The sequence below is a fragment of the Herpailurus yagouaroundi genome, unplaced genomic scaffold (assembly GCF_014898765.1).
Source record: "Herpailurus yagouaroundi ecotype Mexico unplaced genomic scaffold, PumYag 210, whole genome shotgun sequence".
In the NCBI taxonomy this organism is placed as follows: Eukaryota; Metazoa; Chordata; class Mammalia; order Carnivora; family Felidae; genus Herpailurus; species Herpailurus yagouaroundi.
Genome location: NW_024412441.1, coordinates 12,715,037 through 12,738,089, shown reverse-complemented (window position 1 = coordinate 12,738,089; position 23,053 = coordinate 12,715,037). Strand labels below are relative to the sequence as shown.

The 23,053-nt window shown below is 40.3% G+C and overlaps 2 protein-coding genes across 2 annotated transcripts in view; one reads left to right on the top strand and one right to left on the bottom strand.

Annotated features, from left to right (window-relative positions):
- Positions 1 to 173: 173 nt before the first annotated feature.
- MSH6 (mutS homolog 6) lies at positions 174 to 21,729 on the top strand. Its single transcript, XM_040453806.1, has 10 exons — positions 174 to 520; positions 10,102 to 10,301; positions 12,841 to 13,010; positions 14,257 to 16,801; positions 18,618 to 18,886; positions 19,956 to 20,073; positions 20,446 to 20,535; positions 20,992 to 21,146; positions 21,255 to 21,454; positions 21,558 to 21,729. Exons 1-10 carry the CDS (start codon positions 267 to 269, stop codon positions 21,637 to 21,639), a joined length of 4,083 nt encoding a protein of 1,360 aa, XP_040309740.1. The 5' UTR covers positions 174 to 266; the 3' UTR covers positions 21,640 to 21,729.
- Positions 21,696 to 23,053, bottom strand: part of FBXO11 (F-box protein 11) — an 85,434-nt gene continuing 84,076 nt past the window's right edge. The window contains exon 23 of the mRNA XM_040453807.1: positions 21,696 to 23,020. Coding sequence (XP_040309741.1) covers positions 22,891 to 23,020 — 130 coding nt within the window. The 3' untranslated portion in view covers positions 21,696 to 22,890. The remainder of the gene's footprint in view (positions 23,021 to 23,053) is intronic.

Genomic DNA, 23,053 nt, shown 5'->3' with positions numbered 1-23,053 from the left:
TGCCCTGGGGTGCGGGGGCTCCGCGCGGCCTGCCAGCCCCTCCCCTCCTCACGTCGCCTGGCGCCCCGAGGGGGCGGGGCAGGTCGCGCACGGGCCGCTACGCCTCTTGCGCCCGCCCCAGCGCCTGTCGATTGGCCGCTGGGGCCAGTGTTCCTCCTGCGCAGCGCACCTCCCCCCAGATTTCCCGCCAGCAGTCGCCGCGCGGTTAATTCCGAGCTTCTAGGCGCTGGGTCCGACCGAGCGGTTGGGCCTTGTCGGCCGTCGCTATGTCGCGACAGAGCACGCTGTACAGCTTCTTCCCCAAGTCTCCAGCGCTGAATAATGCTAACAAGGCCTCGGTCAGGGCCTCAGGTGAAGGCGGTGGTGCCGCCGCTGCTACCCGGGCCTCCGCTTCTCCCGGCGGGGATGCGGCCTGGAGCGAGGCCGAGCCTGGGCCCCTAGCGGGCTCTGCGTCGCCACCCGAGGCGAGGAACATCAATGGAGGGCTGCGGAAGTCGGCCGCGCCCGCTGTCCCCCCCAGGTAGCGCGGTGTGTGTGTGGGGGGGGGTGCCGAGGGCGGGGGCACAGCGGCGGGGCGCAGGGAGCCTGGGGAAGGGAGGCTTGCTTTGGAGGATTGCGGGGTGCGTAGCCAGGTCTTGGGCTCGGAGGAGGTGGGGCTGTATACTTGGCTTGAAACAGTGCAGGGGTTGAGTTCGTAGCCTTGGCATTAGGGGGCGTAGATTGTAAACAGGGCAGCAGGAAATCGGCTGCAGGAAGAAAGGGTGGGGGGGAGGAGACGTGCAGACTTCGGAGGAAGAGATGCGTTCCGCCAGGTGGGAGGCCGCGGTAGAGATGGAGTGCAAACTGGTTGGGGTAGCGAGAAGAAAGGGGAAATGGGAGCGTTGGGGGTGGGGCGGGAAGAGAAGGGAGCTTTGCACGCTCCTTGCAGGGTGCGCACCCAGGGCGGGGGAGGGGGTGGTGCTTGCCTGCGGCGGGGGAGGGGTGGCGGGAAAGAGGAAGGTCTGCGGGGAGGATGAACGCTTGCAGCCCAGAGGCTGTGGGGGCGCGGCAGTGACTGGGATTCGAGGAGGAGGTTCCTCCTTCAGAGCTGGGATAGTGAACTGGGGGCTATTAGACGTTCGGGGAACACACTTTCATGCTTGATTTGAGCCTTGGTGGGGGCGATGGGCCCTCGGCCTGCTTGTGTGGGCTGTTGGGGAGGTGGGAGTGGGGGTGGGCCACGAGCTGTGTGCGTCGGGGGTGTATCACGTCGCAGACCGAGGGGTCCGATTGGTCGGAAGGAGAATTGCAGGGCGGGGTGGGGCGGGGCAGGTGGGGGGGGGAGCAGAAAGTGCTGGGATCCGGCTGGGTCATCCCATAGGTAGGCCGAACATGCACCAACAAATGAAGAATTTAGAAGCCGTGTTAATTTTGACACACGTGGAAGTGTCGTGTGGAGTTGAAAAAGATGTTATCATACAGTGTCTCTTTTGTTGACGATTCCATGGGAGGAGGGGGCACTGTAATTTTTTCGCAGTTGAGAGTGAGATTGGAAAGGCCTTGAGCTGGCCCTGGACAGGGATATACCGCCACGATTGTGGGGAATCCGGCCGGGAGGTGTCCTAGCTCTCCGAGCAGTTCGGTGCTGTTCCACGGCTTGGTTGGCCTTTTGTCGGAGAAGCGGCGACATTTTGAAAAGCTCGTATTTGCTGTATCCCAGGTATTGTATTAGGCACAAAATGTAATGCTAGCCGTTTGAAAGGATGAAGAAACAGAGGTTAAGAAAAAAAAAAAAACCAACTCATTCAAGATTGAAGTGTTAGTGGTTCTGAGTAATCCAAATGTCTTTAGTTTTAGGTGTCCTACAGATTGTGAAGTCTAAGTGTAATTATAGTGTTACCTTCCTTTAAGCGACCCTTTCAGGCAGTGAGTTTATGTAGTTGTGTGAAGAGTAGTAGGGTATGCCTCTGGCTTAGAGATTATTTGGGGCTCTTTTTTCTTTTTTTTTTTTTTTTAATATATGAAATTTATTGTCAAAGTTCTTTTTTCTTTTTAAGTTTATTTATATTGAGAGGAAGAGCGAGTGTTCGAGCGGGGAAGGGGCAGCGGGAGTCAGTCCTAAGCTGCGCTGAGCCCGACCACGACCTGAGCCGAAGTCAAGAGCCCAACTGATGAGCCACCCAGGCGCCCCTTGAGCTTTCTTTTTGAGAAACAGCAGACACTAGAGCAGTTCTTGAAAAGGGTACTTTACTCATCAATTTACATTTATAAGGGAAACCTCCATTTGTAAAGATGTCTCCTGCTTTGAACCAGGAAGAGTAAAGATAACTAAAAGTGGATAAAACGTTTCTAATGGAGATGGTTCTGACTTAAATCTGCATAACAATCAACCCTTGTTGGGTGTTCTTTCCCTGGTACCCTTCGGTACCTGTCCCTCTCCCCACCCCTCCTCCATCTTTCTTTTGTCTTTAGCTGCAGATGGTATTTAAGGTGGTAACTTGGAGCTATCTCTGGGAGTTAACTGTTTCCCTCAGTATCTCCAGTGTATGCAGGAGGTGTACATGTTAATAAACCTCAGTTTGGTTTTCTTTCGTTAATCTTTTATTACTGTGGGTCTTAGCCAAGAACTCAGAAGGCTAGAGGAAAAACATTTTTCCTCTCCTAACATGTGTATCTTCCATAACATTGTTTTTCATAAAATTTTTCATCATTCATTGTAAGAAATGCAAGACGTGTTATAATGTTTATTTGAACAGGAGTTGACTATTCTTGCATCCATGCTAAAAGGACGCATTTATTGTGTGGTTGTGTTTTATGTATTGAAAAGTACATGCTCTTTTTTTTTTTTTTTTTTTGAGGTCTGAATTCAGGAGACTTGTAAAAACATGACATTGTTTACACTTGACCACCTGCTAAAGGGACTGTTCCCAGAGTATTCAAGAAAGATCAGCATTTGATACTAAGCTTCTAAAGAGACTCCAGTATATAGATTTGACCTTCATTCAACAAATGCCCATGTACCTGCCCTGCCAGGCACAGTATTAGGCATTATGGGTCCAGGATACAACCTTATATAAAACAAGCAAAAGAGTAATTCTTAGAGTAGGAGCAGAGTGTATGAGCTCTGTGAGCTTTGGTGAGGGGAAGAGAGTATATATGACAGGGTAGGCTTTCATCTCTCCGGGGTGAAACCCAGCAGACAGACAGGAGTTAGGCTATAGTGGGAATAAGGGGGTGTTAGGAAGCTGGTTCAGGAAGAAAGTCCAGCAAATTGTGGATTGAAGGAAAGGAGAAGTGAGCCTTTGAGAGGTGTGTAGGGGTTCAGTCATGAACCCCCTTTTTCTTTATTTTTGACTAAGATAATTGAGAGAGCTGTAATACATATGGCTTTTTAAAATTTGAGTGCTTTAAATCTGGCTTTTTAAAATTATTATTACAAATCTTGGCTAGTTTATTTTTTACAATCTTATTTCAATGATAATTGTCTCTCTTTGAAGTGTATGCCCCATCCGCATTCAGAGGAGGAGTGGTCAGACCTGGCAAATCTTTAAGCACCCTTGTCTGTACTAGTTGTAAGCCCTTTCCTAAGAATTTTCATAGTTAAATGTATTTGTAGATAGCGGTATACTTTTCCAACTAATATGACATCAATATAATATTACTTATTGTAAGAGAAAGAATTCTAGCCCTTTTAAAAAGTATCCTGTGGACTCAGCTTCACAGACCTAACTTGTTTTAATTGATATAATTAAAACGGCTATTTAAAGATGCTCAGCTTGTCATAATTTGGTCTGTGGGAGCCTCTTGTGAGCTGACTTTTACAACTTTTTAACATTACCTCAGGACTTTTGAAAACATTCATTCTGATGACCCTTCTCCCTCCCTGCTCTAAGGCATGGATTTAAGCTGCTCCACAAAGAACCTGTTTTTGTTTTTTTTAAACTTCCTTTAGGTTTCTTTTCTGATCCTGTTTAGAAAATAGTAGACACCAGTTTGGATGACACTTTATATGGTCACCTTAGATCCTTAGTGCGTAAGTGATGGGTAACAAGTTAACCCAAGCTGAAGGAGAAGGAAAGGAGGGTATATATGGGCAGAGGTGTACTGGTGGGGTAGGTCTTGTAGGGGCCTTGGAATTAGTTGCTCTGATTACTTCTCTTTTCTCAGTACTGCATTTAGTTATTTGAGGGTAGAGGAAGTCTGCTCTAATGGTCCACCTTGAGAGTTAGGTGCAAACACTGGTAGCTGATTTCTGAAGTTGGTCTGAAAGTGCTTTTGTGTTATATGCACATATTTTTGTTTGACATCTTTTATTGTTTATAGAAGCAGATTCTAGCAGTGCTTTGGTACCTACTGAATTTTTTTTTAAGTAGATAGCTCAAAAAGTTGATTATAAATTTGGGGGCACAATCAGTAACTGACAACAAAATTATGGACCAAAAGGAAAGCAAAAACGTGATTTTTTTTTTTAAAGCATAGTTTTAAAGATCTGTTCAATATATATTTAGCTTTACTAAGTCATTTCTCAGTTTTAGTTGTATGAGTTTTTTTTGTTTTTTAATAATTAGCTCTATGCCCAAAATGGGGCTCCAACTCCTGACCCTGAGGTCAAGAATTGCATGCTGTACAGACTGAGACAGCTTGGCACCCTAGTTGTATGAAGGCTTTTACATTTATTTTTCTGAGCTATCTGGTTTTTCCTTATTTTTTTTTTAACACTATCTTTAGAATCTCAAGAATATTAAACACTTAAGATATATTAACATTTTTGGGGTGCCTGGGTGGCTTAGTGGAAAGAGCCTGCAGCTCATGATGTTGGGGTTGTGAGTTTGAGTCCCATGTTGGATGTAGAGATTACTTAAATAGATTTAAAAACATTTATATTAACACTTTAAAAACATATAAAGTCATAATTGGATTAGAAAATTTTTTTAATGTTTATTTTTGATAGAGCACAAGCAGGGGAGGGGCAGAGAGAAAGGGAGACACAATGTAAAGCAGGCTCCAGGCTCTGAGCTGTCAGCACAGACAGAGCTCAAGTGGGCTTGAACTAATGAGTTGTGAGATCATGACCTAAGCTGAAATCGGAAGCTCAACCGACTGAGCCACCCATGCACCCTATTTAGATCTTATTTATAAGTATATTGTAAGATATCATTCCAGTATTTATTTTGGCATTTCAGCTTGGGCTTTAGGAAGAGCCAATGTATTTTACATTGTAATAAAATGTTTAAATTTTTTTTTAACATTTATTTATTTTTGAGACAGAGAGAGAGAGAGAGCATGAACAGGGGAGGGTCAGAGAGAGAGGGAGACACAGAATCTGAAACAGGCTTCAGGCTCTGAGCTGTCAGCACAGAGCCCAACGCAGGGCTTGAACTCACAGACTGTGAGATCATGACCTGAGCCGACGACTGAGCCACTCAGGTTCCCCTGTAATAAAATATTTAGATGTGAGGTGACTTTTTGGCCCAGATATTTTCACATTTGATTTGCATAGGGCTAAAGATTCTTGTTAATACAGTTATATGAAAAGGGAAAAATGTTAAGATTGTCAGAAAACATAGCCAAATATTAAAATACAGTTAATACATGACTGTTGGGCAAAGTTTTAAGTAGAGCCAGTGAAATAGGTGGATGTGATTTTCATAGGGTTATCAGGCTTTTATAAAAACCAGTGTATGAAAAACTGGCAGGTATTCAAATTATAGCATATTTCAAGATTGCATTATATTTCCATATTTAAAAAATTTAAGAAAAAAATTGTTTATAATGTTTGAGAAAGAGACAGAGTGTGAGTGGGGCTGGAGCAGAGAGAGAGGGAGACACAGAATCTGAAACAGGCTCCAGGCTCTGAGCTGTCAGCACAGAGCCCGACACGGGGCCTGAACTCAAGAACTGTGAGATCATGATCTGAGCTGAAGTCAGACGCTTACCGACTGAGCCACCCAGGTGCCCCCCCTCCACATTTTTTTTTTTACATTTATTTATTTTTGAAAGACAGAGACAGCACAAGTGGGGGAGGGGCAGAGAGAGAGAGGGAGATACAGAATCTGAAGCAGGCTCTTAGTGACGCGTGGGACTCGAACTCACAAACTGTGAGATCGTGACCTGAGCCGAAGTCGGATGCTTAGCTGACTGAGCCACCCAGGCACCCCTATATTTCCATATTTTAAAAGACAGGATTTAGTGTTGGTAGGAAAACCTGAATATTTGCATGGATTAAAATATATGTTCCTTTTATTTTGGTATTCTTTGGAAACTACACAACTGCTAGAAATTTTTTATTTACTTATTTTGAGATTAAATTTTTAAAATTACCTTTAAACAATTGGAGTGTACCCACAAAATTAATAGATTTAATAAGAACTCTGTTAGCATTAAGTGAAGAAAATTTTTAATTGAAATGTTTAAAATACCTAGTTTTATTACACAGTATACAACAGTGTATTTTATTACCCACTTAATTCTCTTTTTGGCTGGAAACCACTGTTTCCTGGGCTGGAATTTTTAAAATGTCATTTTTAGCATTAGTAGAGGAACAGTGCATATTACTAAACATTTTAGCCTTAGCATTTTATAGTTTACTGCCAATTCCTAACAGCAGAAAAGTTAGATTGTGTGTAAGATTCTTTAAGGTTATATTTAGGGTATGGTGATGTTGAAAAACAATTTGAACAGTTAATTTTAACTTTACAAATAAGGAATTTATTTCAAAACTAGCTTTTTACGCTTTTTTTCCTCCAGTAAGTATGGCTATCTGCCTTTCAAGATAAACTTAAAGATATTAACAATTTTTAAGTTAATTTATTTATTTTGAGAGAGTGTGGATGAGCAGGAGAGGGGCAGAGGGAGAGAGAATCCCAGGCAGGCTCCTTGCTATCAGTACAGAGCCTGACATGGGGCTCAATCTTACGAACTGTGAGATCATGACCTGAGCCAAAATCAAGAGTTGGATGCTTAACTGACTCAGCCACCCAGGTACCCAAGACATTGAATTTTTAAATTGGTTGCTTTGGAAATTTATCTTTTCTAATTATTTTTGAGACCTTTGAATACCACTGTACAGTTTGTTTTACAATTTGCACTACATTTGTATAAATGGCAGTTAATAACTTGAGACTTACTTAGCTCAAGTTATTTCCTTTGGGATAAAACTAATGAACTTATTCATGTTAAAAGTAATATTTTATTACATCTTAAGTTTAGGTATAAAACTAAAAATTTTTTTCATGTCTTTGGGTCTCAGAAACTTGCGTTACTCTTACTTGAGGATAGAAAGGAATTTTCAGGAGGCAGGTGTGGCCATGTCATTTTTGGCTCAAGAATTTTGATCTAGTCATGACAGGTTTTCTGGGATCCCATAAGAAAACTGAGATTCCTGCAAGTGCTCTGTTGCCTCATACCAGGCAAAACAGAATTCCACTGGATTTGAGGCATCCTGTTCCCTTGAACTTCAAATGTACTACCAAGATGGGGCACCTTGGGTGGCTCAGTTGGTTAAGTGTCCAACTCTTGATTTAGGCTCAGGTCATGATCTCATGGTTTGTGGGATGGAGCCCCACGTTGGGCTCTGTGCTAACAGCGTGGAGCCTGCTCTGGATTCTCTCCCTCTCCCTCTCCCCCCCCCCCCCTTTGCGCCCCCCCCCCCCCCCCGCTTGTGCTGTCACAAAATAAATAAACTTAAAAAAATGTATTACCAAGATGTGCATTCTTGTCAGTCTGTTATGCACTAACTCCATTCTTGAGAATTTGTAACTTTTATAAATTTTTTTTTAGCGTTTATTTATTATTGAGAGACACAGAACGTGAGCAGGGTAGAGAGAGGGGGAGACACAGAATCTGAAGTAGGCTCCAGCCTCTGAGCTGTCAGCACAGAGCCTGACGTGGGGCTCGAATTCACAAACTGTGAGATCACGACCTGAGCCGAAGTCAGTTGTAACCAACTGAGCCACCCAGGCGCCCCGAGAATTTGTAACTTTTATAAGATACAGACGTAATGAAACAGCTGGTGTCCAGTTCAGCCCTTAGTCCTTACCCTGCATAACTCTGTACACACAGGCAAGAAGAATAGTTGTCTTTAATTTCACAAATCAAGAACGCTTTTTTTTTTTTAAGATTTTATTTTTTAAGTAATCTCCATACCCAGTGTGGTGCTCGAACTCACAACCTTGAGGTCAAGAGTTTCATGTTCCACCGACAGCCAGCCAGGCACTCCAAACCAAGAACACTTTGTAAACCTTGCTCCATAATGGTCAGGCTCAGGGCTCATCTACGTATACTGAATAACTTCAATACTTGGGGAGGAACTGCCTCAAACTAGCCAATGATGGGGTTTAGGCTTAGCTACAAACACACCAAAACCTTACCTGAGTCTCCATCTTTTAAGGGATTTAAGTGTCTTTGAGAAGGGCAGCCAGGCTTGACAGGTAGGTATCCCGACTGGTCCCCCTTTCAGAAAAATCTGCTTGGATAACACAATTTGAAGCCTGATGTCTCAAGACTATACAGAAATACGCTTCATGAGGGGAGACATGTTCATTGAAATAACATGTATTTGCTCTTTGGCCAATCTTGTAAAAATTATTGCCACGGTTCAGACTCACAACTGTTAGTGTCTTTACAAAGACAAAAGATGTTTCCTTCCTTTAGCAGCAGAAATAAAAGTCCAGCTTTAGGGTAGTCCCAGGTACTTTGGTACAAAGGCTGTGTGGTTAGTGGCTACCTGGCTGGAGTCAAGGGAAAGACTGCTTGACAGTAGGGAGGCTTGTAAACAAACCATTCTTCTGCACAGCTGTAAGGGTCTTTGTCTCCTGTTAATGGATGTTAGTAGCCAGGAGGCACTTAATAGAAGTTTGTTTGAAATTGTACAGTCACAGCTTCCTGTTAAAGATGACCTATGTGGTGAACTTGATGGCAATATTTATAGATCTTTGCTCGTGTAGGTTGCTCTAGATTTAAGAATGCACATACTGTAAAGGCCCTTGAGAAAAGTCCCAGCTGAATCATGCTGTTGTTTTTCTCTTCTAATTGTCTAGCCTAGGGGTTTCCATATCCACATTTTTGAAGAAAAGGAATAATTTCGTTATTGGGTCTGAATACAGTGGCCCCAGGTGACTAACGGAAGCTATTCTAAAATGTTCCCTGTTTGTCATACTTACTTTACTTCTGCAGTTATTCAGTGAAATCTTAAAGCAAGTTTAGAAAATCTTGGTATATAGTACTTGAGCAGAATTTATCAGCTGTTGTGGCTTCCTCATCACTGAGGGACTGTGCTGTAGTCTTTTAATTTTAATTTTTATATTTTAATTAGTTAACATACAGTGTTATGTTAGTTTCAGGTGTACATCTGCTGTAGTCTTTTAAGCTAGATTTTTCTCTCCCTACCCTCTCCTCCTTTCCCTTTCTCAGGAAACCTTCAGGACCAAATCATTTTGTTAAGATTGAATTTCTGTTTTCGAGTCTAAAGGCGTATGTACTCAATACTTCAGGGATGTTAGGCACTTTACTGACATTTTCCATAAAACTAGATTTTTAGGAGTGAAGGATAGTAGTGTGCTAGGTAGCTTTTGGAATGTGTGGAATACATAGGAGCTTGACTGGAGACTGATTCCAAGCAAAGTCTAATGAGGTAATATTTAATATCATTAGCAAATTACATAGTATGCTTGGTATTTTATTAATACTGTGGGTCAGGTCCTGTTCCTGATATATACTATATTGTGGTATGCAGGCATTGATGTGATGCATTATAACTTGGAGAGCATGTACAATGAGTCTTGTTGTTAACATTGTTATTCTACCAGAATTCTGCTATAGTTTTTAAACTGTGAATGATTCTGAGAAGTAGTTTCTCACCTTAATACCAGAATTCATTATATTTGTGTTTGTCTTAATAGTTAAATAATAAACATTGTGATATTTGCTTATGTTTTTAAAATGACTTGAACATCTGGTTTTTAAAAATCATTAATTCTAGGATTTTTATGCTTGAATATTAATGCCAGAATTCATAGGAGTGTTAATGATACCTTCCTTGGAATTGCTTTTATTTGTAGGTAATTGCCTTGAATGCAACTTAACCAAATATTAACCAAGTTATATATTTCCTTTTGGCAACAGTTCTTGTGACTTCTCACCAGGTGATTTGGTTTGGGCCAAGATGGAGGGTTACCCCTGGTGGCCTTGCCTGGTTTATAACCACCCTTTTGATGGAACATTCATCCGCGAGAAAGGGAAGTCTGTCCGAGTTCATGTACAGTTTTTTGATGACAGCCCAACAAGGGGCTGGGTTAGCAGAAGGCTATTAAAGCCATATACAGGTAAGGGAGTCCACTCTGCAGAATGTTTGTGAGAGTGAGTGTGCAAGAGAGCAAGCACGCATGCACGTGAGCACAAGTGTCTCCGTCTCCTCTACAGTGAAATTAAGTGTATTTTATGCCAATAAATTTCAGGAGTGGCAGGAAATGCTTCCAGCATGGGAAAAGGATAAGATAGATGGGGAAAATATAAGATGCTGTAGCTGGTCTTCACCAGGTTTGTTGCATGGAGTGGAATTTTTCTGTCTTTTCAGTTGACTTATGGCAATATCATGCCTTTAAAGGAAAAATGTTTTCATGATTAGATCTCATTTGGACCAAAATACCAAATTCAGATATGAAAAAGGTAAATTGACAGTGTCCTCATCTTCAAGGGTCCAAGAGAAAGGCAATGCAGTCAGGATATGTAGCATATAAATCAGTGTCATTCTCTAGGACAGATGGAGATGCATGCTTACCTGGCCTTCAAAATCCTCACCTATGATTACGTCTGAGGTGAGTTTTACATCAGATTTCTGGAACCATAACTTTCTTTTTCCAGGCCCAGCTTTTTTATGGTCCTAGACATCCATCAGCAGTCCCGCCTGTGGGGCCTCACTTGGGCCAGGTGCACCTTCTCAGTTTCTTGAATTATATAGTGCATGCACATGATGTTCGCAGGATTCAGTGCTTGTACATACACTTGATGATGAATAAGTCCTTATCTATTATCCCCAGACTCTCCAGGCTAGGATGTTGTTGAACTGAAGTGTTTTGGAGTCAGAATAAGGGTCAGTTTCCCAGGAATCTCTGGGAATCATGCCTTTTGGTCCTAGCACCACTCATCCTGCAGGGCAAGGAGAGCATACTGAAGAAAGTTCAGCCTGCAGGACAGAAAGAGAATCTGGAAATTTGGTGCGGTCTCCTGCACTAATTTGCTGTATAATCTTGGCCAACAAAGCAACTCAGATACTATTCACTCATATATAAAGTGAGAGAGTTGAACTAGATGACAAATAAGATCTTTTCCTAGGACTGATTTGGAGATTCTAAACAAAGCTTTGGCAGTATGACTTTAAAAATACCAAAAAATTTTGCATTTACGTTGTCATTACTTTGTTTTTTTTTTTTTTAAAGTTTATTTTTTATTTTTTTTCAACGTTTATTTATTTTTGGGACAGAGAGAGACAGAGCATGAACGGGGGAGGGTCAGAGAGAGGGAGACACAGAATCGGAAACAGGCTCCAGGCTCTGAGCCATCAGCCCAGAGCCTGACGCGGGGCTCGAACTCACGGACCGCGAGATCGTGACCTGGCTGAAGTCGGACGCTCAACCGACTGCGCCACCCAGGCGCCCCATGTTGTCATTACTTTGTAAAGGCACCCTCTGCATACTGCATTTGACCCTTTAAATTTCTAAATCATTGCAATAGCGTGGATGAGGAAAAGTAGGTTTTTAATTTTCTTTTTTTCTTTTTTTTTTTTTTTTTTGGTCTTAGGATTGTAAAGTAGTTTGCATCAGGGTTTTTCGGGGAATGTCGTCATTAGATAGCTGGGGGGTGAGTGCAGCTGCAAACAAGGCACTGGAGGAAGTTAGGAGCCACTCCAATGGATTTTGATTATCCTAACTTCATAGTGTTGGTGCAGCTCTATAGAAAAATGAAAAATTGTACCTTTATTTTATTTAGGCAGCTCATTAAAGTTGCAAATTCCATGACACTTTAGCATGTACTATTAGTTTTAGTATTCAGTAGAAAGAAGGAAATAACGCCATGTTTGGAGCTTTCAAATGTAGACAAATGCAGGTTTGTTTTCTAATTATATTTGGTTAGAAGAAAACGGACATTCCTAGTTTGTGCCATTAGATTTGTGATCTTCTGCATCTAATCTTTTGCTCAGTGGATAGTGTCATTTAAAATTACAGCTCTTTAAATGCAAGGAGTAAAGAAAGAGTTTTGCTTGAAAACAAGACAGTTTAACTTTAAAACAAAAAACATTCGAAGTCTGAACTGGGGTACCCTTCCAAAATATTAGTATCCTTACCAGTAGAGGGTTTTTTGTTTTGTTTTGTTTTTTGGTTTGTTTTTAATATATCCTATTTAACTTAGGGATAAACTTAGTATCATAACTCCATTTAACTGACGGTGTAGTTTTGGCCTTCCTGAAGTAATAAAAAAAGGGTCTCAACACAAACACCTTTTACATGTCATGCCTCACCTGAAGAGGAGGTGGGCTTTATCTATTTAGGGCCACTTCCCAAGAAATTAGAAGAGAGATGAAGTGGTCCTGGATGACCCAACAGTTAAGGCAACTTCAAGGAGGTAAAATAGGTAATTTAAGTTTCACTGGTAATTTTTTTCCCTGAGAATTCCTTCCTTGTAGGCTTTCCTGGTCTATTATCAATCAGAAGTAATGGGTCATTAAATTAAAAACTAGATTCTCATCATTCTTGTTCATTAGGACAGGTGTTGTAGGTTGAGCCCACTACCCCACCAACAGGTCCTATTTATAAGAATAAGATTTGCTTAAGAAATATAAATTAAATCTAAATGTAAATTTTTTAGGTTCAAAATCGAAAGAAGCACAAAAAGGAGGTCATTTTTATAGTTCAAAGCCTGAAATACTCAGAGCAATGCAACGTGCAGATGAAGCCTTGAATAAAGACAAGATCGAGAGGCTTGAATTGGCAGTGTGTGATGAGCCCTCAGAACCAGAGGAAGAAGAAGAGATGGAGGTGGGACATTGTTAAACAGTCAGTTGTTACTTCTGTTGGGAGAGTGATGGAAGGAGGGGGTGGATGTGCAAAGTGATGTTCTCTTATTTATATGTTGTTTGCATATATATACACTTTAATATTTGTACACATACGTCTGTATTTCCTCAGGACTGTAGGTTAAATTAGATTAGAATCTCAGCAGTCATTTTGCTTAAGTTTTACAGCTTCAAGCCTGGTGGAGGACACATCGTGTAAGAGGTAGAACCATTTTTGGTAACAAGTAATGAGCTCAGGACAGTAAGGACATGGTGACAAAATTGGTCATGGTATCTGGTAGTAAGCCTCTATAGGAGGGTGCGGTCAAGCCCTGGTAATTAATTGCCTGGTTTTATGCGTTCATTCCTTTTTGTTGTTGTATTTTGTATGGATGAGAATAAAGGTTAAATAACCTTGACATACAACCTGGGTTTCAAATGTTAGTGGTCACTATTTGACTGAATTAAATTCTGTTAAGGAAGAAATAATTGGTTCATTTAAACATGGTCATTATTCTCTAATTTAAGAAATTAGTGAGCAGTGTGCTGAAGAGATTCTATGTTTTATTCTATTACAGATAGGGAATAAACAAGTTAATCTAATGGGTATTTTAAGAGAAATGAGAGGAAAAGTGTTTTTAATCTTATGTTTGAGGTTGAGAGCAGGGATCATAACATTCATCAAAGGTTTAGAACTGGATGGTAATACAGAAATCATTTAGCCTCCTGTGACTTCACGTATGTGGGAGATCCACGATAAGTGAATGTGTCGTGCCCAAGAAGATACAGCTGGTTTGTGGAAGGGCAAGGACTAGAACCAGGAGAGATTGCTTACTGCTTTCTTAACACTTAAGAATTTATAAAGTGGCAAATTTCGTAATATGTCCATCTGTAAGAGGAGAGGTGACCCTGGAAGAAAGATAATGGAGTTAAAGTTGTTTATTTCCACAGCTGACTGTTCCTGGGGGCATCACTTTACGGGCATTTGTGATGTATGGTCATGCTAATGGGCTGCATCACTATTATATAAGATAGAACTGTCATGATAGAATCACTTAATCCTGTAATGTGATACTATTGAAACTGATATTCTTTGAGGAAAAAAATAGTTTCTCATTTTTGGAGATGGGTTCTTCTCTTGACATAGGAAGTATTGAGAAATACTTCACAGCAGTACTGTAGTTTTCCAGATTGTTTTGTATTTAAAAAACTCTTTCCTTGCCTGCCAGGTAGGTGCAACTTACTCATCAGATAAGAGTGAAGAAGATAAGGAAATTGAAAGTGAAGAAGAAGTGCCACCTAAGGTGCAAGGATCTAGGCGAAGTAGCCGCCAGATAAAAAAACGAAGGGTCATATCAGACTCTGAGAGTGATGTTGGTGGCTCTGATGTGGAATTCAAGCCAGATGCTAAGGAGGAAGGAAGCAGTGATGAAATAAGCAGTGGAGTGGGGGACAGTGACAGTGAAGGCTTGGACAGCCCTGTCAAAGTTGCTTCAAAACGGAAGAAAATGGTGTCTGGAAATGGCGCTCTCAAAAGGAAAAGTTCAAGGAAGGAAATGCCCTTGGCCACCAAACGATCAACTGGCATTTCATCAGAAACCAAGAGCACTCTGAGTGCTTTCTCTGCCCCTCAGAATTCTGAATCTCAAGCCCACACTGGTGGAGGATGTGAGGATAGTAGTCGCCCCACTTTCTGGTATCATGAAACTTTAGAGTGGCTTAAGGAGGAAAAGAGACGAGATCTCCACAGGAGGCGACCTGATCACCCCGATTTTGATGCATCCACACTCTATGTGCCTGAGGATTTCCTTAATTCCTGTACTCCTGGGATGAGGAAGTGGTGGCAGATTAAGTCTCAGAACTTTGATCTTGTTATTTTTTATAAGGTGGGGAAGTTTTATGAGTTGTACCACATGGATGCTCTTATTGGAGTCAATGAACTCGGGCTGGTATTCATGAAAGGCAACTGGGCTCATTCTGGTTTCCCTGAAATTGCATTTGGCCGATACTCTGATTCTCTGGTTCAGAAGGGCTATAAAGTAGCACGAGTGGAACAGACTGAGACCCCGGAAATGATGGAGGCACGATGCCGGAAGATGGCACATATATCTAAGTATGACAGAGTGGTGAGGAGGGAGATCTGTAGAGTCATTACCAAGGGTACACAGACCTACAGTGTACTGGAAGGTGACCCCTCTGAGAACTACAGTAAGTATCTTCTTAGCCTCAAAGAAAAAGAGGAGGATTCCTCTGGCCACACTCGAGTGTATGGAGTATGCTTTGTTGATACCTCACTGGGAAAGTTTTTCATAGGTCAGTTTCCAGATGATCGCCACTGTTCTAGATTTAGGACTCTAGTGGCACACTACCCTCCAGTACAAGTCTTGTTTGAGAAAGGAAATCTCTCAACAGAAACTAAGATGATTCTGAAGGGTTCATTATCCTCCTCTCTTCAGGAAGGTCTGATACCAGGCTCCCAGTTTTGGGATGCAGCCAAAACTCTGAGAACTCTCCTTGAAGAAGCATATTTTAAGGAAAAGTTAAATGAGGACAGTGGGGTGATGTTACCCCAGGTGCTTAAAGGTATGACCTCAGAGTCTGATTCTCTTGGGTTAACACCAGGAGAGAAGAGTGAATTGGCCCTCTCTGCTCTAGGTGGTTGTGTCTTCTACCTCAAAAAATGCCTTATCGATCAAGAGCTTTTATCAATGGCTAATTTTGAAGAATACATTCCCTTGGATTCTGACAGGGTTAGTGCTACAAGACCTGGTGCTGTTTTTGCAAAAGCCAATCAACGAATGGTGCTAGATGCTGTGACATTAAGCAACTTGGAGATTTTCCTGAATGGAACAAATGGTTCTACTGAAGGGACCCTGCTAGAAAAGATTGATACTTGCCATACTCCCTTTGGTAAGCGGCTCCTAAAGCAGTGGCTTTGTGCCCCACTCTGTAGCCCTTATGCTATCAATGATCGTTTAGATGCTATAGAAGACCTCATGGCTGTGCCTGACAAAATCTCTGATGTTGCAGACCTTCTAAAGAAGATTCCAGACCTTGAGAGGCTGCTGAGTAAAATTCATAATGTTGGGTCTCCCCTGAAGAGCCAGAACCACCCAGATAGCAGGGCTATAATGTATGAAGAAACTACATACAGCAAAAAAAAGATTATTGATTTTCTTTCTGCTCTAGAAGGATTCAAAGTAATATGTAAAATTATAGAGATTATGGAAGAAGTTGCTGACAACTTTAAGTCTAAAATCCTTAAGCAAGTCATTACTTTGCAGACAAAAAATCCTGAGGGCCGTTTTCCTGATTTGACTATAGAACTGAACCGATGGGATACAGCCTTTGACCATGAAAAGGCTCGAAGGACTGGACTAATTACTCCCAAAGCAGGATTTGACCCTGATTATGACCAAGCTCTTGCTGACATAAGAGAAAATGAACAGAGCCTCCTGGAATACTTGGAGAAACAGCGCAGTCGAATTGGCTGTAGGACCATTGTCTACTGGGGGATTGGCAGGAACCGTTACCAGTTGGAAATTCCAGAGAATTTCATCACTCGTAATTTGCCAGAAGAATATGAGTTGAAATCCACCAAGAAGGGCTGTAAACGATACTGGACCAAAACTATTGAGAAGAAGTTGGCTAATCTGATAAACGCTGAAGAGCGGAGAGACGTATCATTGAAAGACTGCATGCGGCGACTCTTCTATAACTTTGATAAAAATTACAAGGACTGGCAGTCTGCTGTTGAGTGCATCGCAGTATTGGGTAAGACTTTGAACAAGTTTATTCCTAAAGCTTTGGTTAGTGATGCGTTATGTCCTAGTTGTACATTAAGATTTACATCCATTGGAGAGTTGCCACTGAGGTGTATCTCTGAACGTAAATAACAAGGTATATACGTCTTGATGTGTGTATGCTTGCCTCCTCACTAGACAAAATGACTAGTTTGTCCATAGCAATTTAAGTTGTTCACTTTTTGGCCTTAGTCAGTCTTGAATAATTGAACAAAAGATAAAATATTTTTAGTACTTTTAATGAGGCAATGTGTTTTAGATCAAATTTCCTTTACAGTGGAGTTTTTTAGTATTTGATACTGTTTTAATTTAGTCTAACAAAAAATAGAAGCTTAAAAAATCTTGGCCCATTACTTCTTAATTTTAACGTTTGCATCCTTTCTGTATTTTCAGTGCATCTCTTTTCTTTACATGCATATTTCAAGATTTTGATCTTTTTTCTTTTAGCCCAAATTATCACACTTTCTTTCCTGCAGTTGATTTCTCAGAGCCCCTGATTTATAGATTTGTAATTTGGTAACCTTTTCAAAAGCTTAATATCCTTTTTCTATAAATTTCATGGCCAACTTATTTGGAGCCCTTGGTGTTTCAGTTTAGGTTTTTTCCCTGTGGTTTAAAAACACAGTAACCAAATTTGTAACAGAACTATTTTGACCTGAACACGGCTGTCCAGAATTGGCATCCTTTTTGTGCCACATTTTTTATTTTTTAATTTTACAGAGAGAGTGCATGCTAGCAGTAGAGAGGGGCAATGGAGAGAGAGAATCCCAAGCAGGCCCCATCACGTTCAGGGACTGGATCCCACGATCCTGGGATCACGACCTTGAGCCAAAATCAAGAGCCCGATGCTCAACCAACTGAGCCACCCAGGCGCCCCTGTGCCACATTTATTCCTTAAACCAATACAGCTTTGAATAGTTCAGTGGGTAATTAAAAAAAAAAAAACTTCCCTCAGCACAGGTGTTCAAAATTGTGAATTTATTCTTGGTTGTTTTATATTAGGGGCACCTGGGTGGCTCAGTTGGTTAAGCATCGACTTCGGCTTAGGTCATGATCTTAAGTTCATGGGTTTGATCACTGTGTCAGGCTCTGCTGATGGCTCAGAGCCTGGAGCCTGCTTTAGAAACTGTGTCTTCCTCTGTTTTTCTGCCCCTACCCCACTTGTCCTCTGTTTCTCTCTCTCAAAAATAAACATTTAAAAGAACTTAAAAAAAAAAAAAAAGATTGTTTTATATCATTGTGCCTATTGTGAAAACATTCTGCTTCTAAGAAATGTTAGCGCCAGGATTAGATCAAGTAAAACAGGTCAGTATAGCATTTCCCAGTTGTATCTCTTAGCTTCCCCTGGCATTCCTCTGGTCTGGATGTTAGGGGACTCTTTTTGAGATTGGGTGAGAAGTGGGATTTGGGGCCAAAAATGAGAGTTCTCTTTTCATTACAAATGCTATAATAGAAGACCCCTAAAACATTTAGGCTGATGACTGATTTTAGGTTATTGAATGCATTAACAAAGCATTTTATGTATTCTGGAGTGCCTTTTAAAGAAAAGAAAAAACACTATGTCTAAAAAGCAAGTAGAACATACCACCACCCTCCACTGAGAAAGTGTTTTGTTTAAAAACAATTTTTTTTTAACGTTTATTCTTTTGAGAGACACAAGACAGGGTGTGAGCTGAGGAAGGGACAGAGAGGGAGACACAGAATCCCCAGCAGGCTTTTTATATTAATTAGTTGGGTCTTTGTGTTTATCAGACCTCAAAAATCAAGCCTCACTTTTACCTTAACAGATGTCTTACTGTGCCTGGCTAACTACAGTCGAGGGGGTGATGGCCCTATGTGTCGTCCAGTAATTCTGTTTCCAGAAGAAGACACACCCCCCTTCTTGGACCTTAGAGGATCACGTCATCCCTGCATTACGAAGACTTTTTTTGGAGATGACTTTATTCCTAATGACATTCTAATAGGCTGTGAGGAAGAGGAGGAGGAAAGTGGCAAAGCTTATTGTGTGCTTGTTACTGGACCTAATATGGGGGGCAAGTCGACACTCATGAGACAGGTAAACTGACCTTTAAGGTTTTACAACAAAGTTACTTGTACGCTTTAGGAATATATTACATATTGAGGCCCTTTTCCAAATAGCACATGAATAACAGAGTTCAGTCACTAGAATACTAGGAAACAAAGGAAAAATGTATTATAAAACAGAATTGTATTCACTTCATCAAATGTCTGTCTGATGTACAGGAAGCCTATATTTAAAAAGGCTAGAAAAATAAAAAGGCAAGGGAGATTTCAAGTACTTGACTGGATTCATTTCCTCTGAAGGTAGGTGTATTCATAATGCATGAAAATGTTGCAGGTTTGTCCTTTAATTCGATTCATTTGTGGGAATCCTTATAAAAAACCATGACCGACTTGTTCAGATAGGAAAGCAAATAAAATTTATGACCTCGAGTAACTGTTGGAAACTGCTTTTAGGGAAGACAATAAATACATAAGGGGTTGGCCAGCCACTGAGCTAAACCATGATTTATATTTTTTAAAGGGTTATAAAAAGGAAAAAAAAATGTGACTGAGACATTGGGCCCTTGAACTGAAAATGTTTGCTGACCCCCTGCTCTCCTGTATAATCTTACACTTAGGGTCATCAAATTTCCTAACTAGCAAGGGACAGTACGGTTCTAATTGATCGGTTTTGATTTTTTTGTATTTCTGTCAAGCTCTCCAGGTGATCTTAAAAAATGAAAATGGGGTGAGCTTGACAAAGTGCAGGAGGGTTCCATCCTCCCAGATTGATTTGGTCTGGAATTGCTTCTAGGCATCAGCAATTTTAAAGAGCTCCCAGGTGATTCTACTGTGTAGCTAGCCAGGGTTAAAAATCACTGATGTAGTGGGTTCAGACCTCACAGGCTGAGGTTTTCAAGCCAGTTAGGCCCTAAGCCTTTTGCCTTCTCTGGGCTTCACTTTGCCTTTTAGGAGTGCCTGACTGCTACCATAATTGTTCTTATGAAAGATAATGTTTATTAGCTTGGCGTTGCTGTCTTCTGGATATATATAGATCTGTATCTGTCTATGTATCTATGTTTTTAATGCCAATTAGAAATGACCTTTTCCTCCATTTACAGGCTGGCCTGTTAGCTGTAATGGCCCAGACGGGTTGTTACATACCTGCTGAAGTATGCAGGCTCACACCTATTGATAGAGTATTTACTAGACTTGGTGCCTCAGACAGAATAATGTCAGGTGAGTTATCTTTTCCACCTAAGGCTTTATTATTTGACAATTCATTCTGTGTTTTAAGTGATAAACATATCTGCCTTCAGATATATCAGACATCTGATGAATCTGACAATTCATTTCCATGTTTTAAATGGTAAATATATCTGCCTTCAGATAGATAAATATATCTGCATGCATATGAGTCATTTAAATTTGATGTTTTTCTTCTGGAATGCTTTCAGACATTTGAAATCATTCTATTTTAAGAATTGCATGTGTAATCTGTGTAAAAAGATTTAACCTGGGTAGCTCATGGATTCAAAGAATATGAACCTTAAAGATGAATGTACTGTTTTAGGATTCTAAAGCTCTCCTTCACATATGTGTGTGTTTTAGGTGAAAGTACATTTTTTGTTGAACTGAGTGAAACTGCCAGTATCCTTACACACGCAACAGCACATTCTCTGGTGCTTGTGGATGAATTAGGTAAGACATTACAATTTCCATTTGAAGGCTATTTTTAAAACTTGAGTACAAAGAACTACTTTTCTTGAAGATGGTTGACAGTTCTCTAAAAGAATGCACTCACCTTTGCGCCATAGACCATAGTTGAAGAGATTGAAGAGATAACGTGAAAAAGTTCTCAGTATTAAGAGATCTCAAGCCTTGGTAATTAATCTATCAAAATATGGATATTTAAGGAGAAACCAATAGGACATTTCTGAAGATGACTGGTACCTGAACAGTATGCTTTAAAGAAATGCACCCCACTCCAAGGGCTGCTAAATGAGACCAGACCTATTTAGCTAAACAGGGCCTATTATTTGGATGCACTAATTGATGTTACTGTTCTATCTTGGTTTTTTTCTTTTTTTCTATTGTAAGGTAGATCCTTTTGGGTATTAGGCAGATATGTAATTTATGCATATTTTACTTTCATAGGAAGAGGTACTGCAACATTTGATGGGACAGCAATAGCAAATGCAGTTGTTAAAGAACTTGCTGAGAACATAAAGTGTCGTACATTGTTTTCTACCCATTACCATTCATTAGTGGAAGATTATTCTCAAAACGTTGCAGTGCGCCTGGGACACATGGTATGTGTAAATTGCTTATGCAAAAGGTTAGATTTTTGAGGGAATCAAGTCAGGTACTTCTATTACTAGCACATGAATATAACGTAATAAAATATTTTTCTTTTTTAGGCATGCATGGTAGAAAATGAATGTGAGGATCCCAGCCAGGAGACTATTACCTTCCTATATAAATTCATTAAGGGAGCTTGTCCTAAAAGCTATGGCTTTAATGCAGCAAAGCTTGCTAATCTTCCAGAGGAGATTATTCAAAAGGGACATAGAAAAGCAAGAGAATTTGAGAAGATGACCCAATCACTGCGATTATTTCGGTAATTATACTTGGATATAATTTTGCCATGCAGCCAACCTTATTAAAAGCATAAAGGGGGGTGGTTGATGTGAACTCAATTTTTTTTTTTTTTTAATTTTAAGGGAAGTTTGCCTGGCTAGTGAAAGGTCGACTATAGATGCTGAAGCTGTCCCTAAGTTGCTGACTTTGATTAAGGAATTATAGACTACATTGGAAGCTCTGAGTTGACTTTTTGACAAAGGTGGTAAATTCAGACAACATTATGATCTAATAAACTTTATTTTTTAAAAATGACCATTTTTCCATTTTCTTTCTAGGAAATTAAACCCTTTTAATTCTTATCTACCTTCTACATAATGGTTATTGAATACTCCACAATATATTAAGTCTAGATGTTATGGTACATGCATACACTTTCAGGCTGTTTATACCCACTGTCACCAATACACATAAATGGGGGAGGGGGAGCTATGAAACTGTATAGGGCTGTATATATACTTGTCTCAGCTTAATGCAGGAAATTGTTTTTAATTTCCAGCAGTTTGTCTAAACTGTTCAAAAAAAAACTATGAACAGAGTTCAAATACAGGACTGTTTTGAAGAGACTTTCTAAAGTGTACTTTAAAACATAGTAGTTTTTACCTTTCACAAAACTGAGTTACAAGAATACTTTTGTTTTACAGTGCATCCCTTCCTAGGAAGTCTCATTAAAACACTCACTTTTTCTAGGGGTGATTTTTGAATGCTGCACAGGGAAGGGAAGGAAATAATAGTCTTAACTTTTCTTAAAGGATACCAGAAACATTGCTGGATATAATTTAAGATTAGTGTTTTCTCTTTCATAGAAAGAACGTACATACTGGGACATGAGTACAGTTACAGCAAGTCTAGGTGTGCTAACAAAACAGGGCACATTCAAGTACAAGAAGATTTGCTTGAAATTAAAAACAAACTACATGAGATTAAAGCATTAAAATCATATTTCTCAATCTGAATACATGTTAAAAAAAAATCAAAAGAAACGCAGAAGTGCTAGCTCACATTTTTACCATATTACAAAAGCAATTGGTACCCATGTCCATAAAGGCAGCAACAAAGCTGCTTGTCTATTGAAGAGTACTACTGCAAATTGGACTGCATTCAATGCTAGTTGTAAAAACACCAGCTTTTTTTCAGAAGTTGGTATCTGTACAAAATTGCAGCTTATTTCTTCACTTCTGTCCCTTCAAAAGTCTTTACACAGTAATGCTAAAACACCCAGCTTTGAGATCCTGAGTCAATATATTGCCACTTTCTTTTTGGTAGCTTGAGCTTCATAGTGTCAACTGACCTCGTGTATCCATTTTTAATACAGTCTCTTCCTGTAGCATGGGCAAATATTTTAAATCTTCTTCCAAAAAAAATGTTTTAAGTTATGATGTTAGAATGGCAGGACTTTTTCTTTAGGGAAGGAATTCAGTTGTGCTGCAATGTATTAGATTCTATAGGTGGAGCAGAGTCATATAGTGTATCTGTATCATGTGTAGGCTCACCAGCTAATGTACAAGGATTAGACAGTGTTCCAGCACCACAGTCACAGAAAAACCTAAAGCAAAATGAAAACCCAAAAATTAGGAAA

What these genes read in the sequence shown, in the direction of transcription:
- MSH6 (XM_040453806.1), top strand. Translation starts at nt 267, where the DNA reads ATGTCGCGACAGAGCACGCTGTACAGCTTCTTCCCCAAGTCTCCAGCG. An exon ending in GCGCCCGCTGTCCCCCCCAG is followed by an intron (nt 521 to 10,101) that starts GTAGCGCGGTGT and finishes TTTTGGCAACAG; the next exon opens with TTCTTGTGACTTCTCACCAG. An exon ending in CAGTGCGCCTGGGACACATG is followed by an intron (nt 21,147 to 21,254) that starts GTATGTGTAAAT and finishes TTTCTTTTTTAG; the next exon opens with GCATGCATGGTAGAAAATGA.